Source organism: Neovison vison, chromosome 12 (assembly GCF_020171115.1).
Source record: "Neovison vison isolate M4711 chromosome 12, ASM_NN_V1, whole genome shotgun sequence".
NCBI lineage: Eukaryota > Metazoa > Chordata > Mammalia > Carnivora > Mustelidae > Neogale > Neogale vison.
The window spans coordinates 120667404-120691705 of NC_058102.1; the positions used below are offsets into that span (position 1 = coordinate 120667404).

Here is a 24302-nt window from a genome sequence, read left to right on the forward strand (position 1 = left end):
GGGTTTTCAGCTGCCTTACCTAATAAAAAATAGCAGATGAAGCCACCTTAGTCTTCCTTCTTCAGGAACAGAGAAAAACAACTTGGAAAGATCCGGTCTTTTTTTTTTTAAGGAGGCTGCCTGGGTTGGAGAAGTCATGCAAGGAATCCTGTGTCAGAGCACAAGCATCTCCCTTATTTCTACTCCACAATGCCCTTCATTACACGTGCCTGTGTTAGATGGTGTTCTAGATCTGATAAATCTCTTGTGCCATGAAGTCAGGGGGTGGTGCATTTTCCAGAAGAGGGATGCAAGAGTCCACGTATCCTGAATTTCAAAGGATATCTTTCTGCTTTGGCAAAGAGCTAACTGAATCAAAGAAACTGATTGAACACACTTAAATTAGACAGGAAACACATTTATTAGCAGCAACCCTCAGTTTTCCTGAAACCAGTGATCAGCCACTGTAACATATCTTCCTCCATGAAAGCAACAGGTCTGCAAACAGAACTAACCACAGACCAGCAAAAGTACCTTATCCTCGTGTCATGATTTGGAGAACAAGCGATAGAAAAGATTAGGATAGCTTGTTAAGAAAACATTTTCCCCAGGCACCTTGATTTGCTCTGTTTTCTCTCAAAAAGCCCAAGCAGACGGCTATCTCATAGGTTGATCCTCTTTCCTTTCACCAGCCGCACTCGAAATCTAAGCACATCCTGGAAATAAAACCAAGCACAGTCAGTTGATGGAACACAGGGATCTGTTCAACATGAGACGAAGTAGATTTCTAGCATCTACCAACAGTTAAGTGGAAAAACTCTGCACAGTAGTCCTATCAACTGGTAAATAAACCATATTCTAAGACTTAAAATAATCTACTTGCCCACATCTAGAATAGTGTTGACCAAACTAAGAGAGCAAGTCCCCAGAAGGTCAGCCTGTGTTATTTGGCGTTGCTGTTGACCACAGGTGTCTTCAACTGGCTGAACACAGTGTTTGGTCACAACAGTCCACACTGCCCCTTGTCCTGCGTTCCTTTAGACACTGCCCCATTTACAGTGATCTGCTCCTATGTGCAAATGATGTCATGAGTTACAGCTTGACTTTTCTTTTTCCTTTGTCATTTTTTCTTATAATTTTTTAATAAACATATAATGTGGGGTGCCTGGATGGCTCAGTGGGTTAAGCTGCTGCCTTCAGCTCAGGTCATGATCTCAGGGTCCTGGGATCGAGCCAAGCATCAGGCTCTCTGCACAGCAGGGAGCCTGCTTCCTCCTCTCTCTCTGCCCGACTCTCTGCCTGCTTGTCATCTCTCTCTGTCAAATAAATAAATAAAAACTTTAAAAAAAAATAAATAAACAAATAAACATATAATGTATTTTTATCCCCAGGAACAGGTCTGTGAATCGCCAGGTTTACACACTTCACAGCACTCACCATAGCACATACCCTCCCCAATGTCCATAACCCCACCCCCCTCTCCCTCCCCCACTCCCCCCAGCAACCCTCAGTTTCTTTTGTGAGATTAAGAGTCACTTATAGGGGCGCCTGGGTGGCTCAGTGGGTTAAGTCTCTGCCTTCAGCACAGGTCATGATCTCAGGGTCCTGGGATTGAGCAAAGCATTGGGCTCTCTGCTCAGTGGAGAGGCTACCTCTCCCTCTCTCTCTGCCTGCATCTCTGCCTACTTGTGATCTCTCTCTGTCAAATAAATAAATAAAATCTTTTAAAAAAAAAAGCATCACTTATACTTTGTCTCCCTCCCAATCCCATCTTTTTTCATTTCTTCTTTTCCTACCCCGCCAAACTCCCCACGTTGCATCTCCACTTCCTCATATCAGGGAGATCATATGATAGTTGTCTTCCTCCAATTGACTTATTTCACTAAACATGATACCCTCTAGTTCCATCCACGTCGTCACAAATGGCAAGACTTCATTTCTTTTGATGGCTGCATAGTATTCCATTGTAGATATACATCTTCTTTATCCATTCATCTGTTGATGGACATCTAGGTTCTTTCCATAGTTTGGCTATTGTGGACATTGCTGCTATAAATATTCGGGTGCACGTGCCCCTTTGGATCACTACATTTGTATCTTTAGGGTAAATACCCAGTAGTGCAATTGCTGGGTCATAGTTCTATTTTCAACTTTTTGAGGAACCTCCATGCTGTTTTCCAGAGTGGTTGCACCAGATTGCATTCCCACCAACAGTGTAGGAGGGTTCCCCTCTCTCTGCATCCTCACCAGCATCTGTCATTTCCTGACTTGTTACTTTAGCCATTCTGACTGGTGTGAGGTGATACCTCATGGTGGTTTTGATTTGTATTTCCCTGATGCCCAGTGATGGGGAGCACTTTTTCATGTGTCTGTTGGCCATCTGGATGAACAGAAATGTCTGTTCATGTCTTCTGCCCATTTCTTATTGGATTATTTGTTCTTTGGGTGTTGAGTTTGCTAAGTTCTTTATAAATTTTGGACACTAGACCTTCATCAGATATGTTGTTTGCAAATATCTTCTCCCATTCTGTCTGTTGTCTTTTGGTTTTGTTAACTGTTTCCTTTGCTGTGCAAAAGCTTTTGATCTTGATGCTTCCCTTGCCTTGGCGATGTTCCTAGGAAGATATAGCTGGGGCTGAGGTCGAAGAGGTTGCCGCCTGTGTTCTCCTCAAGGATTTTGATGGATTCCTTTCTCACATTGAGGTCCTTCATCCATTTTGAGTCTATTTTCGTGTGTGGTTTAAGGAAATGGTCCAATTTCATTTTTCTGCATGTGGCTGTCCAATTTTCCCAACACCAGTTATTGAAGAGGCTGTCTTTTTTCCATTGAACATTCTTTCCTGCTTTGTCAAAGATTAGTTGACCATAGAGTTGAGGGTCTATTTCTGGGCTCTCTATTCTATTCCATTGATCTATGTGTCTGTTTTTGTGCCAGTACCATGCTGTCTTGATGATGACAGCTTTGTAATAGAGCTTGAAGTCCGGAATTGTGATACCACCAACTTTGGCTTTCTTTTTCAACATTCCTCTGGCTATTCGAGGTCTTTTCTGGTTCCATATAAATGTTAGGATTATTTGTTCCATTTCTTGGAAAATAATGGGTGGGATTTTGATATTCCTTTGTTCTTAATAAAACAATTCAGACTTTTTTGTTTCTTGTTTATTTTTGAGCCAACAAGTAGGTCAGGCGGAAAAAATGGTTTTGGAATTGGACCTGACTCCAAAATGTACCTCTGTCACTTACATCACTAGGCAAACCTCTTGGACTTTTCACTTTCTCCCTAAGAGCGCGTAGTGAGGGATTTCTCGGTGGCTCAGTCAGTTAAGTGTCTGATGCAGGTCGTGATCTCAAGGTGCTGGGCTCGCTCAGGGAGGAGTCTACTGGAGATTCCCTGCCTTTCCCCTCCTCTCTCCCCCTGCTTGTATGCACTCTTTCTCACTCAAATAAATAAAGACATCTTTTTTTTTTTTTAAAGTGAGAATGACCGATCCACAGGGATTTGGTGAAGAAAGTAAGACTAGAGATATGAAAGAGCTTTTATAACTCACAAAGAACTATATAGCAAAAATTAATATCATTATTCTAAGTAAAGCTGAGGAACGATATCTGCAAGACTAACATTTTCAAATAAATACAGGTGGGTCACTTGGGTGGCTTGGCTCAGGTCATGATCTCAAGGTTCTGGGATCCAGCCCCTCAGTAAGCTCCCCACTCAGCAGGGAGTCTGCTTCTCCCTCTCTCTTTGCCTGCTGCCCTTCCTGCTCGCTCGCTCACTCTCTCTCTCTCTCTCAGATAAATGAAATAAATACAGAAGGCAATGACTCACCACAACCTGACAAACCACAAACACAATATATGCATTTTTTTCTGCTTTAAAATTCAGAGTGTTGCACGGAAGCCCCACTTGACAAAATATGATGCACTTTAAGCACTGGACCAAGGGAGGAGGACAAGACAATCTACCATCTACGGTATGAAATGAGAGCCTTTGCAGATGTGAGATAGAGTCATAGATGCTAAAGGGAGAAGGGGCAAGGGAGAAGTCAGATTCTTAAGCTGAGAAGGAGTTTCAGAAGATGACTCCTAATGGCACGGTAGCTTAGTGCCGGTGTATGGTACTCTTCAGAGTACTGGAAGGCCCAGAGTTATCATGACACTCGGTCTCCTTGGGGGTCTCCCCCATAGGAAATGCATGCATTTATAATGAATGCAAATTAAAACATAGGATCAGCTTCTTGGTTCAGCGGCTAAAATGGACTTCATTTACAAAGTAAATATGTTTATTTTTGCTTTGAATACAGTTTGTCTGGTGACCATCATCATAAGCTTTGAATGTTCTAGTCACAAAGAATTTACAAGTAATGTGTATTAAGTAGAAAGGGTACGAAATAATGTCTCTATCCCCCACGGATAAGCATCAGTGGTTTCTGAAGTCTGCTCCATGAAACTCCAGATGTCAACTGACCCAAAAAAAACCTGCTACGGAATGGCTTTCTGGGAGTCTCCTTGGATCTGTAGATATGTCAATACTCTGCTCTATACAAATAAAGGAGGCCTATGGTTGAGAGCCCAAGCCTCTAACTTCTGTGCGTTCAAGAAGGTAGCCTTCAGGGAGGGGGGCTGGGAGAAGGGGGGTAGGGTTATGGACATTGGGGAGGGTATGTGCTTTTGGGTAAATTGGAAGGGGAGATGAACCATGAGAGACTATGGACTCTGAAAAACAATCTGAGGGGTTTGAAGTGGTGGGGGGGTGGGAGGTTGGGGTACCAGGTGGTGGGTATTATAGAGGGCACAGCTTGCATGGAGCACTGGGTGTGGTGAAAAAATAATGAATACTGTTTTTCTGAAAATAAATAAACTGGAAAAAAAAAATCCTCGAAAGGAAAAAAAAAAAAAAAAAGAAGGTAGCCTTCGGGGGTGCCTGGGTGGCTCAGTGGGTTAAGCCTCTGCCTTCGGCTCAGGCCATGATCCCAGGGTCCTGGGATCGAGCCCACATCGGGCTCTCTGCTCAGCAGAGAGTTTGCTTTCCCTCCTCTCTCTGCCTGCCTGTCTGCCTGCTTGTGATCTCTGTCTGTCAAATGAATAAATAAAATCTAAAAAAAAAAAAAGAAGAAGGTAGCCTTCGTCCTTCACTTGCTCTTCTCCAGATCTGTTTTCTGTTTCCACCTGTCCATCCTGGAACAGAATAGCCTGCGTTCCATAGGGTGGCCAAAGACATAAAAAAGAAAGGGGTGCTCAGATGCCCCGGCTGGGGACGCGTGTACAAGCTGAAATTCCACTATAATTCTTAGTGGGTCTCAGCAATGCTTCTGCAAGGCGCTCTAAACAAAGAATGTTATACTCAAAATACAACAGGTATGAGAGTTGTTAAGCATCTGAAGAAAAGAAGACAAAAAAGTCTTAACCTGTCATCTCAGAAAAACATACCTGCAGACTGAGGTCATCTGGAATTCCATATAATTTTTTTCCTACCCGTGAAATATCCCTCTCAGCAACTTCTTGACTGGTGCCTTTCACATCAATGTAGTGGCAGTCTGCCCCGGCGAAATGGCAGGAAATTGCCTATGCAGAGTGACAGGGTTAATACTGGGAAAAAAAAACCCATTCCATTAACACCAGCAAACAAACAGGGAGACTTCTTTTAGGAAATCAGCAATTTCACTCAGCGTTTGATTTCTAGAATGTTTCATGCTGTCCTGTATTAGTCTCTTCAGGGTTCAGTATCTCCTTTTCCCCAGGTACAGTTTAAGTCTGACTGAGAAATACAAGAGGTTTTTAGCTTCCTGCGATCCTTGTTTTGAAAAAGGGCGGGGAACATAATGACATGAGTAAGAGGACTTTAACTTTTCAACATGTCAATTTTCTAGTGTGTGGATGTCCTCAAGTCCTAAACAGGAATGTGTTCCAGGGTTCTTCACCATTTTCTTAGTCAGGAAAGTTAGTTACTCAGTTGAGTTTGTGGCGGGTTGTCATTTCAATGGCTACGGATCATGAAAACAAACAAACAACAACCCACAAAAATACCTTGCAAAGGACAATTATATACACACCGCCCCTCTGAAATAAAATGGACACTTTGAGTCCAATAGCATCACATACGATCCCCATCTTCTTTCTGTCTGAAGTAAGATGGAGGTTACTTAGTTCTCCCCATTCTTGAAAAACTTACAAGCTAATCTAAACTCACTTTCCTAGTTTCAGATTAGTTCTCTTGAGGCGATTGTCTACTGAAGGGACTGCCTGCTTTGCCCAGAACATCGAATTTCTATGCAGTGGAGTCACAAACTCCATTTCCCACAGAAGCCCCCAGACCATGCCAAGGAGGAGTGACACCTGAGGCCAAAGAGGAAAAGGGCACACCCATATACATGTGTTTTTGGTATTTTTTTTTAAGGGTTCATACTTTCCCAAACATTTAACTAGCTGAAACACTATTGAAAAATTGCAAAGTTGGGGCATTAGCTTTCATAATACTTGGGTTGTTTTACGTTATATAACTTTTATTTTCATACAAAAATCATGTCATACACAACTTTTTAACATGGAATCTTGCAGTATGTAGTTATCCTATCTCAGTTTATGATCCTGATCATGTAGCACGTGTTATAACTTTCTGACTCATGTAAACTCTCAGATTATTGTCTTGGCTTCACTTTTTTATATACACACATAGACATAAATTTCCATTTTTCATTCCAAGCTGAATTTTGGGGCTTAGGATACATGATAAAAGGCCCAAATTAGGGGCAACTGGGCAGCCCAGTTGGTTAAGTGTCTACGTTCAGCTCGGGTCATGATCCCAGGGTCCTGGGATTGAGCCCCATATCGGGCTCCCTGCTCAGTGGGGAGCGTGCTTCTCCCTCTCCAGCTCCCCCTTTGCTTGAGTTCCCTCTCTTGTTATCTCTCTCTGTCATAAATAAATAAAATCTTTTTTTTAAAAAGGCCCAAATTAGTGAAACTCAGGAACACTCATATTATTTATGTCACTGTGCCTATACCCCCTGCTTGCACACTTCTGAGGGCCATGTTGGTGGAGAGTCCAATCTAGTCTTTATTTGAAATGCTGGCATTGTACTCATCATGGATATTTTTTCTTTTATTATTTTTTATTGTTATGTTAGTCACCATAGAGTACATCATTAGTTTTTGATGTAGTGTTCCATGATTCATTGTTTGCGTATAACACCCAGTGCTCCAGGCAATCTGTGCCCTCCTTATTACCCATCACCAGGCTCACCCGTCCCCCCACCTCACCTCCTGCCCTTTTAAAACCTTCATTTTGTTTTCTGGAGTCCCTAGTCTCTCATGGTTCATCTCCCTCTCTGATTTCTCTCCCTTCATTTTTCCCTTCCTTGTCCTAATGTCTCCATGCTATCCTTTATGCTCCATAAATAAGTGAAACCATATGATAGCTGACTTTCTCTGTTTGACTTATTTCACTCCACATAATCTCCTCCAGTCCCATCCATGTTGATGCAAATGGTGGGTATTCATCCTTTCTGATGGCTGAGTAATATTCCATTGTGTATATGGACCACATCTTCTTTTTCCATTCATCTATTGGAGGCCATCTTGGCCCTTTCCACAGTTTGTCCATTGTGGAAATTGGTGCTATGAACATTGGGGTGCATGTGGCCCTTCTTTTCACTGCATCTGTATCTTTGGGGTAAATATGCTGTAATGCAATTGCTGAGTCATAGGGTAGCTCTATTTTTAATTTTTTGGGGAACCTCCACACTGTTTTCCAAAGAGGTTGCAGTCATCTGCATTCCCACCAGCAGTGTAAGAGTGTTCCCCTTTCTCCACAACTTCTCCAACATTTGTTGTTTCTTGCTTTGTCGATTTTTGCCATTCTAACTGGTGTAAGGTTCTGGAGGATTCAGAGATACCGCCTTACATCATGGATATTTTTTCAATTAGTTTTGATTATCTAAATACTTCCCTAAAATTTCATTGAACTTGAATGCTGAGGGGTTAGGTTTTTCTTTTCTTTTTTTTTTTACACCTTTCCCCCACCCCCATTAAATTTTGATCCAGAAGAGTGTCTTCTTGCCTCACCTTCATCATGGCCCTGTTAACCTGATAGAAATATGAATGAATAGAAGATGAAACCGGGAAACTAACCTTTGACCTCAGGGAGACAGTGGTAGTTGGTGTGAAAAACTGGAAGGTTTCACTCAGCCCCCCATAATCCCCAATATTTAGTATGGAGAGCCATGTTATATGGGGAAATGGACGTCCACAATATTGTCAGATCTATTGAATTTTTGAGAAGTGAGAAATCTGGGACTATGAGAAATTTTGTCAGTTTTAAATCATTAGGTGTTTAAAACATTCTGAAGCTAAAAACAAATTGTGGGACTCAGGGATGGAAAATACGGCTGCCTGTGAAATCTGAGGTCTGGGCAGCCAATTCAAAACGTTTGCATAGAGTTGATAATGATTTTCCAAATAACAAAGTTCTTATAAACCTTCCTCTTATGTGGCTACTATGAGCTATATACATTCCAGATTTTATGACTTTTATATGCCAGCCATTGTTTCTGCCTCCAAAAGCACAGGCTATGGGCTCCCAAGTATGATGTTCTTCTGAAGCAATTCTATGAATGCTCATAATTCATTATCAGCAGGATTATGATCCTGAGCTCACCTGGCTTCTTACTGATATGAGCCAAAAAGCATGAAGTAGTAAATAGATTTCCTGGTAAATAAACCAGACGAAACGCCAGTTTAGTTCAATGTCACAAATCTCATAGTTTCACATATCTTGACATTTTTCATTCTAATGTATTCATCTTTGGGAAGTACAGTGATGGGAATGCATACCTTCCGGTATCCTTGAGTTCTGTTCCAACCAGATCCATGAATGAGCAAAGGATGAAAGAAAACAGTGTCTCCCTTCTCCATCACAAGATGCACTCGGGGGCAGTTTTCATCATAGTCCTGAATCCCGTAGAACATTATGTTAACTCCTCCCTAGATCACATAAGAGAACCAAGACTATACTTGAGGAATCCAATGATTAAGAATTTTGTCAATGACTCATTAGAAAAAGCAAAGGTTTCCTAAGTTCTGCCAAGAGAAAGACATAAAAAGATTCTTCAAAGCAACTGTAAATATACAAAAACTTCTCAGACATCTGGTTCTAAAAATCATGGATTTGGGGGACCAAAAAAAGAATATGAAATTTCCACTTATCCTTCATTACCAAATTATAAATGAAGATCTAGACCAACTTTGCATTTTGCAGTTAACATGGGAGATCCCCTTTCCAGCATGAATCTGTAATCACACTTTCCCCACATGATATTCTTCTCCCCCATAACTTTGCCTAAATCATTCTTCTATTATTCAGGAGTACCTCTGGGAAGCAAACTGTTTTCTCAAGCCAGAAGAGAGAAAATGTTCAAGTTTCCTCAGCTCAGAAAGCACTCATGTCACAACCAGAGTAAAGAAAGAATAGTAAATTAGAACACTGTGCTTTTTTAGAACTACTTCCAATGTTAGCTATTGCTTTAATGGTTATGGGGGGAGCACAGTATCCTAGTCCCCTTCATAAGACTGTCTCACATTCTTCTGGGGGAAGGATTCTTCCCTGCTGGACTGTGTTGGGCCTTTCATCCAGTGCACTTCTCTCCTGGCTAGGTGCACATGTAACCTATGCAGTCAATCTGACCTCCCACTGTCATCACTTAGTGTCTGAGCAGAGGATCGATCAAAGGCATTGGTCATGGTCAAGGTTCAACTGCCCCCACCAAGTGCCCCATCCTGACTTCCCACTGACACACTCCTACTTTCCTGCTTACCAGAGCCAGCCAACCTTTCCATGGACTCAGCATGTGCCTGCAACCCTCTAAGACACAAACTCTTTGGCTTAAGTCAGCCGCAGCCCACTTCTGTTGCCTGCAACAAACTTTCCCTAAACCTCAACTCGGTTTTTCCATAAACCTCAACAGTTTATGAATCTCACAATTTCAGATTTTGTATCAGAATCCAGACTCAAAGATTTTCACATGGCACTAATCCTCAGTGTAAGAATTCTAACTAATTGAGACAAGTCCTGAAAGCCATATTCTTTACTTGCTACAAAAAACCCACATGCATTCTTCCCACCTGAACAACACGTGCTCTTCTGGGGTTTTCAGACTTTATTGTCTGAGGCCTACAACTCACATAGTCTCCTCTCTGGTTTCTCTGCCTCTGGACTCCACCTGCTCTAGATCTCAAGATTATCATTCTTGGAGAGACGATTTGATCTTCCCATTTGTGGACTCAAGACCATTTAATAGTTCAATCAATAAACTATGCAACAGGCAGGCAGTGGAATACTACTCATCCTTCCCCAGAGCCTTCGCTGGTCTCTCTAACAGGAAGGAGATGATTCCTCCCTCGTCTTTATACTGAGATCTAGCGATCAGTGGGTAAGAATTACTTAGCAGCTGATACATGCATCTGGTGTTGTGGGTGTTTAATCTGACCTCTGCAATGAAGCTTGATGATTTTAGATCCTATGCAGTGCCTACCAGAGTTTCCCACACTGGACAGCTTTCCAAAACTTGTTGAAAGAAAAATGATTATTCTACCTGACATCTTTGAATTTTCCCTGATCCTGGTTGTAAAATCTAAAACAATGTTTTGCTAAGAAAGGAAATTCCATCTCATTGCTAAAGTTCTGTATGGAATCTGATCTAAAATTAAAACGATAGGGCGCCTGGGTGGCTCAGTGGTTTAAGCCTCTGCCTTTAGCTCAGGTCATGGTCTCAGGGTCCTGGGATCAAGCCCCACATTGGGCTCTCTGCACAGTGGGTAGCCAGCTTCCCCTCTCACTCTGCATGCCTCTCTGCCTACTTGTGACATCTCTCTCTTTCTGTCAAATAAATAAATAAAATCTTTAAAAATAAATAAAAATAAAATCAAAACAATAAATATTCTGGGTAAGATTTATCTTCTAGGGGCACCTTGGTGACTCAGAGAGTCGGGTATCAGACTCTGGATTTGGGATCAGGTTATGATCTCAGGGTCACAAAATCAAGCTGCATGTTGAGCTAGTGCTCACCAGAGTCTACATGTCCGTGTTCCTCCCCCTCTGCCTCTCTCGGCCCATGCCACCTCTCACAAGTATCACGAGCAAATATCACGAGTTGTTTCCCTTTATCCCTGTCTCTCTCTGTGTTTGACTCAAATAAATAAGTGAATAGGGACGCCTGGGTGGCTCAGTTAGTTAAGCAGCAGCCTTCGGCTCAGATCATGATCCCAGGGTCCTGGGATCGAGTCCCACATCGGGTTCCTTGCTCGGCAGGGAGCCTGCTTTTTCCTCTGCCTCTGCCTGCCTCTCTGTCTGCCTGTGCTCGTTCGCTCTCTCTCCCTCTGTCTCTGACAAATAAATAAATAAAATCCTAAAAAAGAAAAGGAGGGAGGAAGGAAGGAAGGAAGGAAGGAAAAAGAAAAGGAAGGAAGGAAGGGATTTATACCTCCCACTTGGGATAAGCATGTGGCTTCAGGTCGCCTTTGTGACTGCCCGGGAGCACAGACAGGCAGCCATTGTTCCGGTCGATGTGCTCCATGGCTGTCCAAGCACCAACTATGTTATTGCTGGGCCTGATGGGGAAATAGTGCAGATCCTGGTGCAAGGGGTGGCGGGATGTCTTCTTGCCTGAAACAGAACCTGCTGTTAAACCACATTTGAACCTCAGAATTCACCTCCTCTGCCTGAAAACCAGATCGGTGTCTATCCCTCCAAAACCCAAAGAGTGAAACCACACTACAGACAATCAGCCTGGAGAGATAAGCACCAAATTGGAATATCAAATCGACAGGGTGACTCCAGATCCTACACTTTTTTCCTGGGTTTCTGACAGCCAGGGATTCACACCATTCTCTGGCAACTCATAACATGCTATGATCTCTATTGTGTTTCATTCCATGGTAACTCTGGTTTGGTCATGGAGCCTAGTACTCAAAGAAAAGTGGTCAACTGAAGAGAGTAACCAAATTTGAAGTTCCCTGTTAGCCCTCTAAGTGGCTGATACAAACACTATCGAGTAACTAAATTAATAAAAGGCTTCCAAGAAGTTATTCACAGAACTAAGAGCACTTGGTGAACAGTCACTATGTAGAATCAGAAATCACAGAACCACATTTACATGGTTCCCTGATTTGCACTCTGAACTTGGTACTGTTCCCCTACGCCCAACCCCAATGTCTCTAAGCAAGACATCCAGGGTAGGAGAGATTTCATGGTGCTACACTACAGGCTAGTCACATAAAACTCTCCTGGCCTCAAAAGTGGAAAACAATAAAGAATTCTGAAGGACCAATTTATTACTGCTAGTAGAGTAGAATTTCTCAGCATGGACCAAGAGCTGTTGGCTTAAAAAATGCAGATTCTTGGGGGTGCCTGGGTAGCTCAGTCAGTTAAGCATCTCTTGATTTCAGCTCAGGTCTTGATCTCAGGGTTATGGGTTCAAGTCCCGGGTTGGGCTCCATGCTAGGCATGTAGCCTACTTACAAAGAAAAATTTTTTTAGTGCAATTTCCTGGGTTTTAGCTTCCAAATCAGTTTCTCTGGGACTGAGATCTTAGGAGCTACATTTTAGCAAGCACAAGACATTTTAAGTCAAGTGATGAATGTGATTTATAAGAAAGCTTTAATTTTGATAATAATAATATCTTCAATCAGGAAAACAGAATTCACACCATCATTGGTAAGAATAGTTAACAAAGCTTAGGGATGGGAATTATAATAATAGGAGCCTACAGTATATGAACAGTCATGTTTATTAAACCAAACTTTTGAGCAGCAGGCCAGTCAGTCTTCCAGAAATCCAACAATAACCCTACAGTTAACATCTGAAATCGCTATTCTACCTCACTATTGTTATGATGTATGCTATTTTAAGACAAATAAAAGAACATATATATTTAGTTATCCAAATTTAGCAGTTACATATATATTTAGCAGAACATATATATTTAGCAGAACATATATATTTAGTTATCCAAGTTTAGCAGTCACACAGCTAGAGTTAGAACACCTTAAACTCTTTTCCTTTTGTTTGGTGTGGGGGGGGGCTTCTCTGTAACAAATAAGAGCACTTTACCAGAATCTGGAGGTTTGTTTATCAGCATTGTATGGATGGCCATAATATCCGGTCCAGTAAAGCACTCCACATATTTCAGAATCTAAGGGAAAAGAAGAAAAAGAGTTTGGCGAGAAATACTATGCACAAAAGTGGCACAAAGTACAATTATCTGTACAAGAGCCAAGATGCCTTCATTCAACACTTGGTAGGAGCACCTGGGTCGCTCAGTCAGTGAAGCTTCCAACTCTTGATTTCTGCTCAGGTCATGATTGCACATTCACGGGATCAAGCCCTGCACTGGGCCCTTTGTTCAGTGGGAAGTCGACTTGAGATTCTCTCCCTCTGCCCCACCCCTCCAAATAAACAAACAAACAAATATACATATTTTTAAAAACCACTTAGTATTTCACAACATTGCAAACAAAGCTTGAAGGCAGGAAAAAGTTGTAACAGCAAGTCTGCAACACTCTGAATTAAACAGGCTTTTCCAAGCCAGTTGGAACCTAACCACTTTTTCTACATGGGAGGCATGTGGGGGCGCCTGTGTGGCTCAGTGTGTTAAAGCCTCTGCCTTCGTTCAGGTCATGATCCCAGGGTCGTGGGATCAAGCCCCGCATCAGGCTCTCTGCTCAGCGGGAGCTGCTTCTCTTCCTCTCTCTGCCTGCCTCTCTGTCTACTTGTTATCTCTGTCTGTCAAATAAATAAATAAATAAATAAAATTCCAAAAAAATGGAGGGAGGCATGTGTTTCTCTGAGAAATCAACTAGGAAGGGCAGAGATAAACCTTCTTTCAACTGGAACTCTCCATAGATACGTAGCGAGCAGGCAGCTTCCTCTCCGCCCCCACCAAGACACTTCATAAGGAGGGACCATGAGGGGGGCTTGGCTGGCTCAGTAGGTAGAGCATGCAACTCTTGAGCTGGGCTTGTGAGTTCAAGCCCCACATTGAGTATAGGGCCTACTTAAGAAAAAAAGAAGGGACCATGAGAGGCCCCAACATGTGCAATGGCCATGCATAGCCCAGAGGAAAAGAGAAGGGCAACTGGGGTGCTACCTCTTTACCTCTAACCCACCGAGGGAGGGGTACATGCAGAAAGGAGTCTGCAGTGTATGCCGACTTCCTGCAGGGGGCTTTATGCATCAGCCCACCTAAACCACACAGCGATCCCTGAAAAGTAATGCCCCCATGGATGAATAATCCTTTAAAGTGAACACCCATACAAATAAGCCCAAAGATAATAAACTGCCCTAGTTTGCAGAGCCAATTCAATGAAAAACATGGTATTGAATCTCCAATTCTGTCTGACTCTAAAAAATGAAGCATATTCTACTGCTTTCTCGTTGTTTGATCCTGTGTAGAAGGAATACTGGCAACTTGAGCAGGAAATGCTTGAAATGAAACCAAAATCCTAGAAGTCAGGCCTCCTACTTGTTTGTTTAAAAGAGTGTCAACTTTTGCAATTTCCTTAGGCCAGTATTTTCTTTCTCTCTTTTTTAAATAATCCCTAATAAAACAATGATGCTCGAACTCAGGACCTTGAGATCAAGGATTTCATGGTCCCACAACTAAGCCAGCCAGGTGCCTCTGACCAGTATTTTCTAAACCTCAGTGACCCTCAAGAGCCATTTTACCATTTCTATCATACTTTACAGAGGTGCCCAATATAGTTAGCCAACAATTTTTCCTAATTAACTTACGTCTTATCCTGATTAATAATATTCCTGAGGTCCTAGGTTGGATGTGCTGGTTATTTTTTCCAATACACATTAAAATAAATACCTAACTACTAAAATCGGGACCCACCTCCTAAAAATCATTGCATGAACCAGCAAGTGCATGGTTCAGATTTTAGAGCGGTGGGAAACCTGGATGTCCCGGCCGTGCTAACTCTACCCTGTGCTGCCTCTAACGTCAAGATTTTCCTCTTTGGTGGATGGACACAACTTCAATTTCCATAGCAGGACTTGAGGCTGGGAAGTCATATCCCCTCCTGTCCCCCAGCCAAGGGTCTGGACTTCATAGCTGGCTTACCTGTACACAGTGTTTTTTATGAGGCAAATTTTCTTTATTTTTAAAATTATTTTAAATGTTTTTTTTTTTAGATTTTATTTCTTTGTCAGAGAGAGCAAAAAAGAAAGCAGTAGGTCGAGGGAGAAAAGGGCTTCCTACTGAGTAAGGAGCCTGATGTAGGACTCCATCCCAGGACCCAGGGATCCTGACCTGAGCCCAAGGCAGATGCTTAACCAACTAAGCCACCCAGTTGTCCCATTTTTTTTTGAAAAAAAATTTTTAAGTTATAATTAACCTCCACAACCAGCCTGGGGTTCGAACTCACAACCCAAGACCACATGCTTGGGCCACTTGGGTGGCTCAGTCGGTTAAGCAACTGAGTCTTGGTTTCAGCTCAGGTCATAATACCAGGGTCCAGAGATCCACCCTATGTCAGGTTCTGTGCTCAGCAGGGAGTCTGCTTGAGATTTTTCTCTCCCTCTGCCTCTGACCCTCCCCCTCCACCCACCCCTCCCCTCTAAAATTAACGCAAACATCTTAAAGAAAAAAAAGTAGCCTGCTCTACCAGTGCAGCCAGCCAGGTGCCCCCATGGGCAAATACTCTAATAGCACTTGGGGTTATAATTTCCAGTATGTACTATATGCAATGTGTCCTTCAAAACCATTCTAAATAAAACGTTCATAAACTGTGATACATTTATGCAATGGGATGTTACACAATAATTTAAAAGTATAATATAGATGAATGTGTAAGTGATAGAGAAGGATGTGTAAGATCTACTATAAGTGTAGAAACTACACTTGTAAAGTGGACAACCAGTATGTTCCCATGTGACACAAAAGGTGGGGGTAGACAGATGCACCCGCATAGCCATGAGAGACTTCTAGTTGAAGACACCAGAAAGCTTACTGTGAGTGGGGCTGGAGAGTGGGAGACTTTCCTTTTCATCTTATGCCCTTCTGTACTATGTGGATGTCTTTGTAAACCTGAACTACACTTAAAAAATATTGATTTTTTAAAAAATGAGTTTAAATCTGAACACAAACTTAAACCTCTACTGACCAGTTCATTAGACAAAAAGAAACAATAAATGGATGTCCAGTGAGTAGAATCTGCAGTGTCCCTCCACAGTGCCCATATCCACAGTGAGAGAGGCTCCGTCTCTAAGGCAGAATTCCTGCCCTTCGCAACCAAGAATGATGACCAGACTCCAGAAGAGGGTTCTCCATCTGCCCACGACTGACAGTTGGAGCTCGATAAGTCATCATTTGGGGGAGGGACTATTCTGCACATGGTAGGATCTCTGGGCTCCATTAGCAGCTCACCCACCTACCATGCCCACCTCTACCCTGACAGAAGCACACGGTCCCCACCATGTGCCAAGCCAACACAGCTCCAGGCACCACCAAATGTCCACCTCCATTTGAGAACCACTGCTCACCAGCCACAAAACAGAGGGGCCAGATAAAGTGTAAGCAATTCTACAGGCAAGCATGCAGATGCGTTATTCACTTAAAGAAAAAGAATACGCAGGAAAGTTCTCGAACCTCAGGGAGAGTGCAGTATCTGAAGAGTTCCTCATCTTCTTGGAAATCTTGGATCTTTGAAACCATCTTTTCACCTGGAGTAAATTCTGATTTTGCAATGCTTACATCTCTCATTATCATCATTCCCTGTGGTTTCACCTCCCCTTTGCAGATTCTTTCAAACTCGTTCCTAGAAAATTAAATTGGCAGATGATGTCATGACTGCAGGCTCCAGGCACCTGTCTGGCCAGTTCTGTGGAAAGAGTCTCAGAGATAGAGCAGGGGGGTGTCTCTGCACCAGACTGACCTCCAGGTCAGGCTGAGTAGTTCTGAGGATGGAGAGAGAAAATGACCAGCGCAGCAGCCCCTGTCTCCTCACTGTGAGGCCGGAGCTCACTGCGGGGACTCCCCTATTCCTTAGCCCAACAGAACAGTGAGGAACCGTCTGTGCTGTGGTGTACCTGAGTAATAACGGCAAATAACTTCTCTCACGCTTACCATGGGCCAGGGCCCGTTCAAAGGCATCTGTGTGTACTTCACCTTATCCAGTCCTTACAACAACTGCCGCGTAAATACGATTAACATCCCCATTGTACAGATGTGAAAACAGAGGAGTAGAAAGTACGTTGCTCCAGGACACACAACAGGAAGTAGTCTGGCTAAGAAGAAAGCCAGCCAGTCTGGCTCCAGAGCTCATGTCCCCTAACCGCTTCCCAATGGGCCAATCACCGAAAAATATTTGAACACACACGCTAATCCTACTCACATTCCCACTGCAAACACAACATCATTTTGTACAACAACGAAGGGTTACTGTACCGAAAGCGTTCAATATCAGCATCAGACACCAAATTTCTAATGACGAGAAACCCATTTTCTTCATAAAACTTTCTCTGTTCTAGGCTTAGAACATTATTATCCCGAGTATACCTAAAGGAGAAAAAGGAATTACAAATAAGTGTAACTGAAAAATCACCGCCCAACAACATGTATCAAGAGCCTGAGGAATCTTCATACTCTTCCACCCAGCATTTCTACTTTTATTTACTCTAAGAAAATAATCTGAAATTTCTTTTTTAAACAAATCTAGAGGGAAGGGTTTATCTATTTTTTTTTTAAGTAATCTCTATACCCAATGTGGGGCTCAAACTCACAAACCAGAGATCAAGAGTCACATGCTCTTCCCACTGAGCCAGGCAGGCCCCTAATCTGAACATTTTTAAAAAGGTTTAAATCTAAAATGGTAACTACTACTGTTACCAAAAAATAGAAGAATAATGAATTATATCTGCTCAATGGGATAGGACACCGGCCTTAGAAATGAAGAGCTTGGGGCCCCTGGGGGGCTCAGTCAGTTAAGCATGGACTGGTTATTTCAGCTGAGGTCATGATCTCATAAGTCTGAGATCGAGCCCCCAAATGGTCTATGGGCTCCGTGGGGAGACTGCTTGAGAGTCTCTCCCTCAGCCTCTCCCCCAACTTGCAATGTGTGCACTTTCTCTCTTAAATAAATAAATCTTCTAAGAAAATGAAGATCATATAACGGCATGTACAGACTGACTATAATAAAATATACTTAGATTTGTGTAACACCAAAACACAGGTACCTGGGTGGCTCAGTTGGTCGAGCATCTACCTTTGGATCAGGTCATGATCCCAGGGTCTTGGGATCGAGTCCCACATCGGACTCCCTACTCATCAGTGAATCTGCTTTTCCCTCTGCCCCTCCCCCTGCTCCTGATCTCTCATTCACGTCCGGTCTCTCTCTCTCTCTCTCAAATAAATAAATAAGATCCTAAAAAGGGTACCTGAAAAAAATGCAAATAAATTTTAAAAACACAGTTTTTAAGTGATTGCTTCTATGTAATGGAATTGTGAATGATTTTTCTTAATTCCACTTCTTCTCTTTCAAATTTCTTCGATAATGACTACGTATGGTTGTTCAGGTAGGAGACAAATTCAATACATTTTATACTTTAAATTGTCTAGATCATATCTTCTCAGAAGAAATCAAAGTGACAAAATCCAAGTAAGTGCATAGCATATGCACAAACTCAGATCACCCAGTCCATTCTTCCAGATTGGAAATGGGGCTCTATGAGAATACTCCATGGAGATCGATGTCTTCCCCTACAAAGGTAATTTAAGATAAACCAAAGACGCTAGCTAATAGAGCAATAGGACCACAAGCCATAGGCTAACTTAAATCAGGTATAACATGTCTGAATTTGAACAAAATCAGATTATACAACTCTGATATTTTTCCTCTTTCTGAACTTTAAAATACATATAAAATTACTGTCATCTTTAAATTTTCATAATTGAGTTCTAATTAGAACTTGTCCTGGCAACAAATGATTTGTATAATGAATTTTTTTAAGAATTTATTTATTCGGGGCGTCTGGGTGGCTCAGTTGTTAAGCGTCTCCCTCGGCTCAGGTCACGATACAGAGTCCTGGGATCAAGCCCCGCATTGGGCTCCCTGCTTGGTGGGAAGCCTGCTTCTCCCTCCTCCACTGCTTGTGTTCCCTATCTGGCTGTGTCTCTCTCTGTCAAATAATAAAAAAAAATCTTTAAAAAAAAACGAATTTATTTATTCTCTGTAGAGATAGGGAGAGAAAGAGAGGGCAGGGGCAGGAGCAGAAGGAGAGGGTGACGCAGATTTCCTGCTGAGCACAGAGCCTGACCCATGACTGATCGATCCCACAGCCCATGAGATCATGACCTAAGCCAAAATCAAGAGTTGGATGCTTAACCCAGTAGCCACCCAGGTGCCCCTGTGTAATGAATTTTCACCAGACAACATGAGATGTGTTTTATATCTTAATTACCCCTAGGAAATGCTTTATACACATTGTATGGTTACTAATGACAATTCAATCTACTTACTGGAATTGTGGAGGATGGAAACTGTTAGGAGAAACAGCTCCTGAAGTGCAGTGAGCTACCTAGGTAGTGAATTAAGGCAAATAAAATGAAATTTAGGAGTCAACTCTTTCTAGAAACAACAGTCTGCCCTGAATTAGCTCTCATCATGGAAGACTGGGTTACACACATAGCTGCGGACAGGCACGCACGGTTGCTTACATTGTCTCATTTCACAGAGCCCAGAGGAGGGGCTGGAAGTCCCAAGACCTTTATCACCATCCCTGCTGCCCAGAGCAGGAGAATGAGACTCACAGGGCTCAGTAACTGGGTCCCAGATCATCCAGCAGGCCTCAGGCCAGACTCGACCCATACTCTTTACTTCATAGCTTCCACTAGTTTCTTCCACATACTATTCCTTCCACTAAACTGCCGAACAAATAAAAATTGTAAGGTTCAAATCTAGCAGTAAGAAGAAATGTGCTCTTCCAAAGAGAAATTGAATTTAGTGGGAATCCATTCTGAAATACAAGAAACCATTTGGCTTGTTACTCTTCAAAAAAAAAAAAAAAATAGATTAAATAACAGTGGCTAGGCTCTAGGGAACATATGATCCACATAGTTTAGTATAATTCTAACTATCTTAAAGAGCTAGAAATTCTTTCTAGTTTTCTATCCAGAGAACAACAGCAAATTTACTTAGCCTCTTCTAATTTTTTCATTGTTTCTTTAGCTTAAAGAGTGAGTATAAGAATGTCATTACTCATAAACATGCTATTTTTGTCATGTCTTTATGTAATTGGGGACAGTATAATCCTCTGTTTTCCTAGACAAAGACTTAATGACCTTTGTCAGCTACTAGCAAGATGTGGTGGCCAGAAGGCAGTATTCCAGTTCACAATTCTTCTCCTTACCATTGTGGGTTCTGGTGGTGGTGACTGCTTTCCTCGGAGAGTTTTTTCAATGATGTGGAAATGTTTCATGTCCTTACTATATAATGTTAGTAAACATGAAAAAATGGGTCCAAAAAGCTATTTATACAGGATGGCTATAATTAATGTAAATGCACAGGAAAGGAACACACCAAAACATTGACTGATATTGATCCGTGAGAGTTGGAATTATAGGTCATATTTGCTTTCTTCTCGATGCATCTCTGCATTTTAAAAATGCATTGTGTTTTATGTTTTAAAATCCCTGCCTTATGCCAGAACCCACATCTCTCTAGAACCAGTTAAGGCTAGGAAGAGACGGCCACGTGATTTGCAGGATTGTTTTTAAGCCCCAACCACATGCACGTTCACTGATTGTTTCAGCAGAGTTGTCCAATACCAGAGCCCCTGACCTCGTCTGTCTATTTAAATTGAAGAGAATGAAGGGGCACCTGGGTGGCTCAGTGGGTTAAAGTCTCTGCCTTCATCTCAGGTCGTGATCCCAGGGTCCTGGGATCGAGACCGGAGTTGGGGCTCTATGTTCAGCATGGAGCCTACTTTCCCCTCTCTCTCTCTCTCTCTACTTGCCTACCTGCCTACTTGTGATCTCTGTCTGTCAAATAAATAAATGAAATCTTTAAAAAGAAAAAGGAGAATGAAAAGGAAAACTGCCCCTAGCCATATTTCAAGTGCTCAATAGCCACATGGGGCTCCTAGTGCTGGATAGTGCTGGTGTAGAATTCTCCACCATGGCAGAAGGTTGACAGGATAGTGCTCTTCTAGTCAACACAGATGAAAAAGAAACTCTAACCTCAACACTATTAGAGAAGAACCAGCAAGATCTGAATATTTTTTTAAAATTATTGTTATTTTTTAAGTAGGCTCACCGCCCAGCATGGAGCCCAATGCCGGGCTTGAACTCACAACCTGAGATCAAGAGCTGAGCCAGGGGGCGCCTGGGTGGCTCAGTGGGTTAAGCCATGCCTTCAGCTCAGGTCATGATCTCAGGGTCCTGGCATCGAGTCCCACATCGGGCTCTCTGCTCAGCAGGGGCCTGCTTCCCTTCCCCTCTCTCTGCCTGCCTCTCTGCCTACTGTGATCTCTTTCTGTCAAATAAATAAATAAAAATCTTTAAAAAAAAAAAAAAAAAGAGCTGAGCCAGAATCAAGAGAGGTCTCAGGGACTGAGCTACCCAGGCACCCCAGAATTTTCATAGTAGTCACAGACTGGACCTGGAAACCTTCATTCTGGTTCCAGTTATCTCCAGTCCCCACACGTTGGTGGTTCTCACCGGTGGGCATGTATCAGAAACAAGTGAGAACAGATGCTGGGCCCCACTCCGCAGTATGGGGAGTCCACATGAGCCTGGGAATCCGCATGTCTAACAAGTTTCCAGGGGAAGTTGTTGCTGGTCCTGGGAACACACTTTGTCAACCCCTGGTTTCGTTAATTAAATGTCTTTGGCCAAAAGTTTTAATATCTCCTGGCCTCGGTTTCTGTGTTTTCACTGGTCAAATGAGATTACATAATCGCCTTGATCTGCGACGGCATTTTAGGTGGACAGTGGTTCTGCTACATCGTGGCTGGAAGTAAAAGTAAAATAAAAGTAAAAAGAGACATTCGTAGAAGCATTTTTAGGAAGGAGTTCAGGATCCTGCACACAGCAAAACACAGCCTAACACCATCACTTACGGGGAAATCCCACGCAGTGTCCTCTTCGCCCCCAAAGTACCCCCTGAAAGAGAGCACTGAATCGGAGCAGGAGAAACAATTCCATAGAGATTCTGACGTCCGTGTCCCGTAGTGACATTTTCCGGGATCCGACACGGGTGGCGCACACATCGCCTCCGAGAGTAACTCCGAAAGAACAAGCGGGAGACCTCGTATCCACTCCTGCGGGGCTCAGGGACGCCCTGGCGGAGCAGCTCGCACAGCTCTCCTCAAGGAAAGACGAGCCCGAGGGTGCGGGCCGGTGCCTCCCTCCCTCCCCCCGCCCCAGCGCGCTGCTGCCTGAGGGTCCACCGGCCCGCCCGCCCCCGGTGCTCCAGGCAGCCCTGCGCTCCTGTTTACGAGCGACGGGGACTGGGCTTCGCGCGCCTCGGACTCTGGGCGGTCGGAGGACGCGCGGCCAAGTGCAGAGAACGCCACACTAGCTGAGAGCAGGCCCTCAGGAAGAACTTCCGTTCTCCCCGGGCCAGGCAGGGAAACAGGCCCTAGCAGGGCCGCGAAGCCTGGGGCGGCGCCACAGCAGCCCCTGAGGCCGGCACGTCACGCGGCCGCCGAGCGAGCGGGCAGGCCGGGCCCCCGGCTGGGAGCTCGGGGCTACCCGCGCTGGGAACTCGGGGCTACCCGCCTGGGAACCCTCCTGCCCCGGCTCCCCTGCCGCCCCGGCTCCCCTGCCTCCCCGCCCCTGGGCGCCCGGAACAGCTGACGCCAACGCCGGGACGCGGGCGCGCAGGAAGGGGCAGAGTCCGCTGGGCGGCTGCGCCATGAGCCCTGGAGACCACCACACTTGCAGCCCGAGCCCCGCGCACCCCAAAGGATACGCCGACGCCGGCCGAGCGCTGGCCGAGGTGTCCGAGCACGACGCGCAGGCGAGTGCCTGCATGGGACTGGTTCATGGCTCCCGCGAGGAGACGAGTCAGCCGGGCCTCAGTCTTCCCTCGGGGCGCCGGGCGGGGCCTGGCCGAGCGCTCGGAACTCCGGGGATTCCGCCTGGTGCGGGGATGCACGGGGCCTCAGGGTCCACGCACTGGGCCACCGACCCGAGCGGACCTCCTGTCCGCGCGTCCAGCCCCTCCGGGATCACAGAGCTCCTGCCGCACAAAGCAGGGAAACTGGTTGTGAAGGGCTTAGCAACCCGGTGAAGGTCGCCCAATGAGAAATGAGCCAAACATGACCCACCTTCCCAAACTGTCAGTCTAGTTTATCCCACGTGTCTGTCTCTCTGCTGCTGAAGTAGCATTTCAGATGTTCAGCCCTAGAAGTAACGTGCTGTTCAGAAAATGCGTTTAATTTGTTGGGAATGCAGTGTGAAATACTAGAAACATATTGGCTTTCATTAAAAAGGAAAAAAAGGTACATGAAATAAATGACTTTGTGAAATGCGTCTGATCCACATAGTCTAATATAATCTTAAATTTTCTTAAAAATTACAAGTTCTAGGGGCGCCTGGGTGGCTCAGTGGGTTAAAGCCTCTGCCTTCAGCTCGGTCATGATCCCAGGGCCCTGGGATAGAGCCCTGCATCAGGCTCTCTGCTCCACAGGGAGCCTGCTTCTTCCTCTCTCTCTCTGCCTGGCTCTCTGCCTACTTGTGATCTCTGTCTGTCAAATAAAATCATTAAAAAAACAAAACAAAACAAACCCCTACAATTTCTTTTTCTTTCTTTCTTTCTTTTTTTCTAAGTTTATTCGAATAATCTCTATACCCAACATGGTGGTCTAGTTCATGACCCCAGCGTGAGGAGGTAGGCATTCCACCAACCAAGCCAGCCAGATGCTCCTTCCTTCTTCCCTTCCTTTTTCCCTCCCTTCCTTTCTCTCTCTCCCCCTCCCTCCCTTCTTTCCTTCCTTTCCTCCATCTTCCCTCCCTTCCCTACACCTTCTTCCTTCTTTCACTCATTTTTTCTCTTTTCTCTCTTTCTTTTCTCTTTCTTTCTTTCTCTGTCTCTATCTCTTTTTCTTCCTTTTCCAACAGTGTAAATACTTCACGGACAAATATACAGGATTCCGGCCACCATCATCAAGGTCATAAACATCCATCACCTCTCAAAGTCCCCTCCCAGACTCTTGCCCTGATTATTTTGTGTGTAGGTGGTAAGGACACAGCCATAAGATCTACTCTTTTAGCAAATTTTCAGTAGATAATGCCCCATTGCAAGCTACAGACACTATACTGTATTGTAG

At 43.8% G+C, this 24302-nt stretch overlaps 1 protein-coding gene across 2 annotated transcripts; it reads right to left on the bottom strand.

Annotated features, from left to right (window-relative positions):
* Window positions 1-381: 381 nt before the first annotated feature.
* Window positions 382-23246, bottom strand: LOC122891703 (phytanoyl-CoA dioxygenase, peroxisomal-like). Of its 2 annotated transcripts, none has more exons than XM_044227570.1 (9): window positions 22943-23246; window positions 19489-19547; window positions 17419-17529; window positions 16621-16789; window positions 13080-13161; window positions 11452-11633; window positions 8807-8956; window positions 5408-5542; window positions 382-695 (listed from the first exon to the last, which is right to left on the bottom strand). In XM_044227570.1, exons 1-9 carry the CDS (start codon window positions 23015-23017, stop codon window positions 642-644), a joined length of 1017 nt encoding a protein of 338 aa, XP_044083505.1. In that variant the 5' UTR covers window positions 23018-23246; the 3' UTR covers window positions 382-641. The 2 variants fall into 2 exon arrangements, with proteins under 2 accessions (XP_044083505.1, XP_044083504.1); XM_044227569.1 differs by lacking the exon at window positions 22943-23246 and adding an exon at window positions 22089-22284.
* Window positions 23247-24302: the final 1056 nt, after the last annotated feature.

Excerpts from the sequence above, each read along its gene's own strand:
- LOC122891703 (XM_044227569.1), bottom strand. The coding sequence starts at position 22,238 with ATGTGTGCGCCACCCGTGTCGGATCCCGGAAAATGTCACTACGGGACA. Across the intron at positions 11,634-13,079 it reads AAACAAACCTCCAGATTCTG|GCAAGAAGACATCCCGCCAC; the intron begins GTAAAGTGCTCT and ends GTTCTGTTTCAG. Across the intron at positions 8,957-11,451 it reads ATGCTTATCCCAAGTGGGAG|GGAGGAGTTAACATAATGTT; the intron begins GTATAAATCCCT and ends TATGTGATCTAG.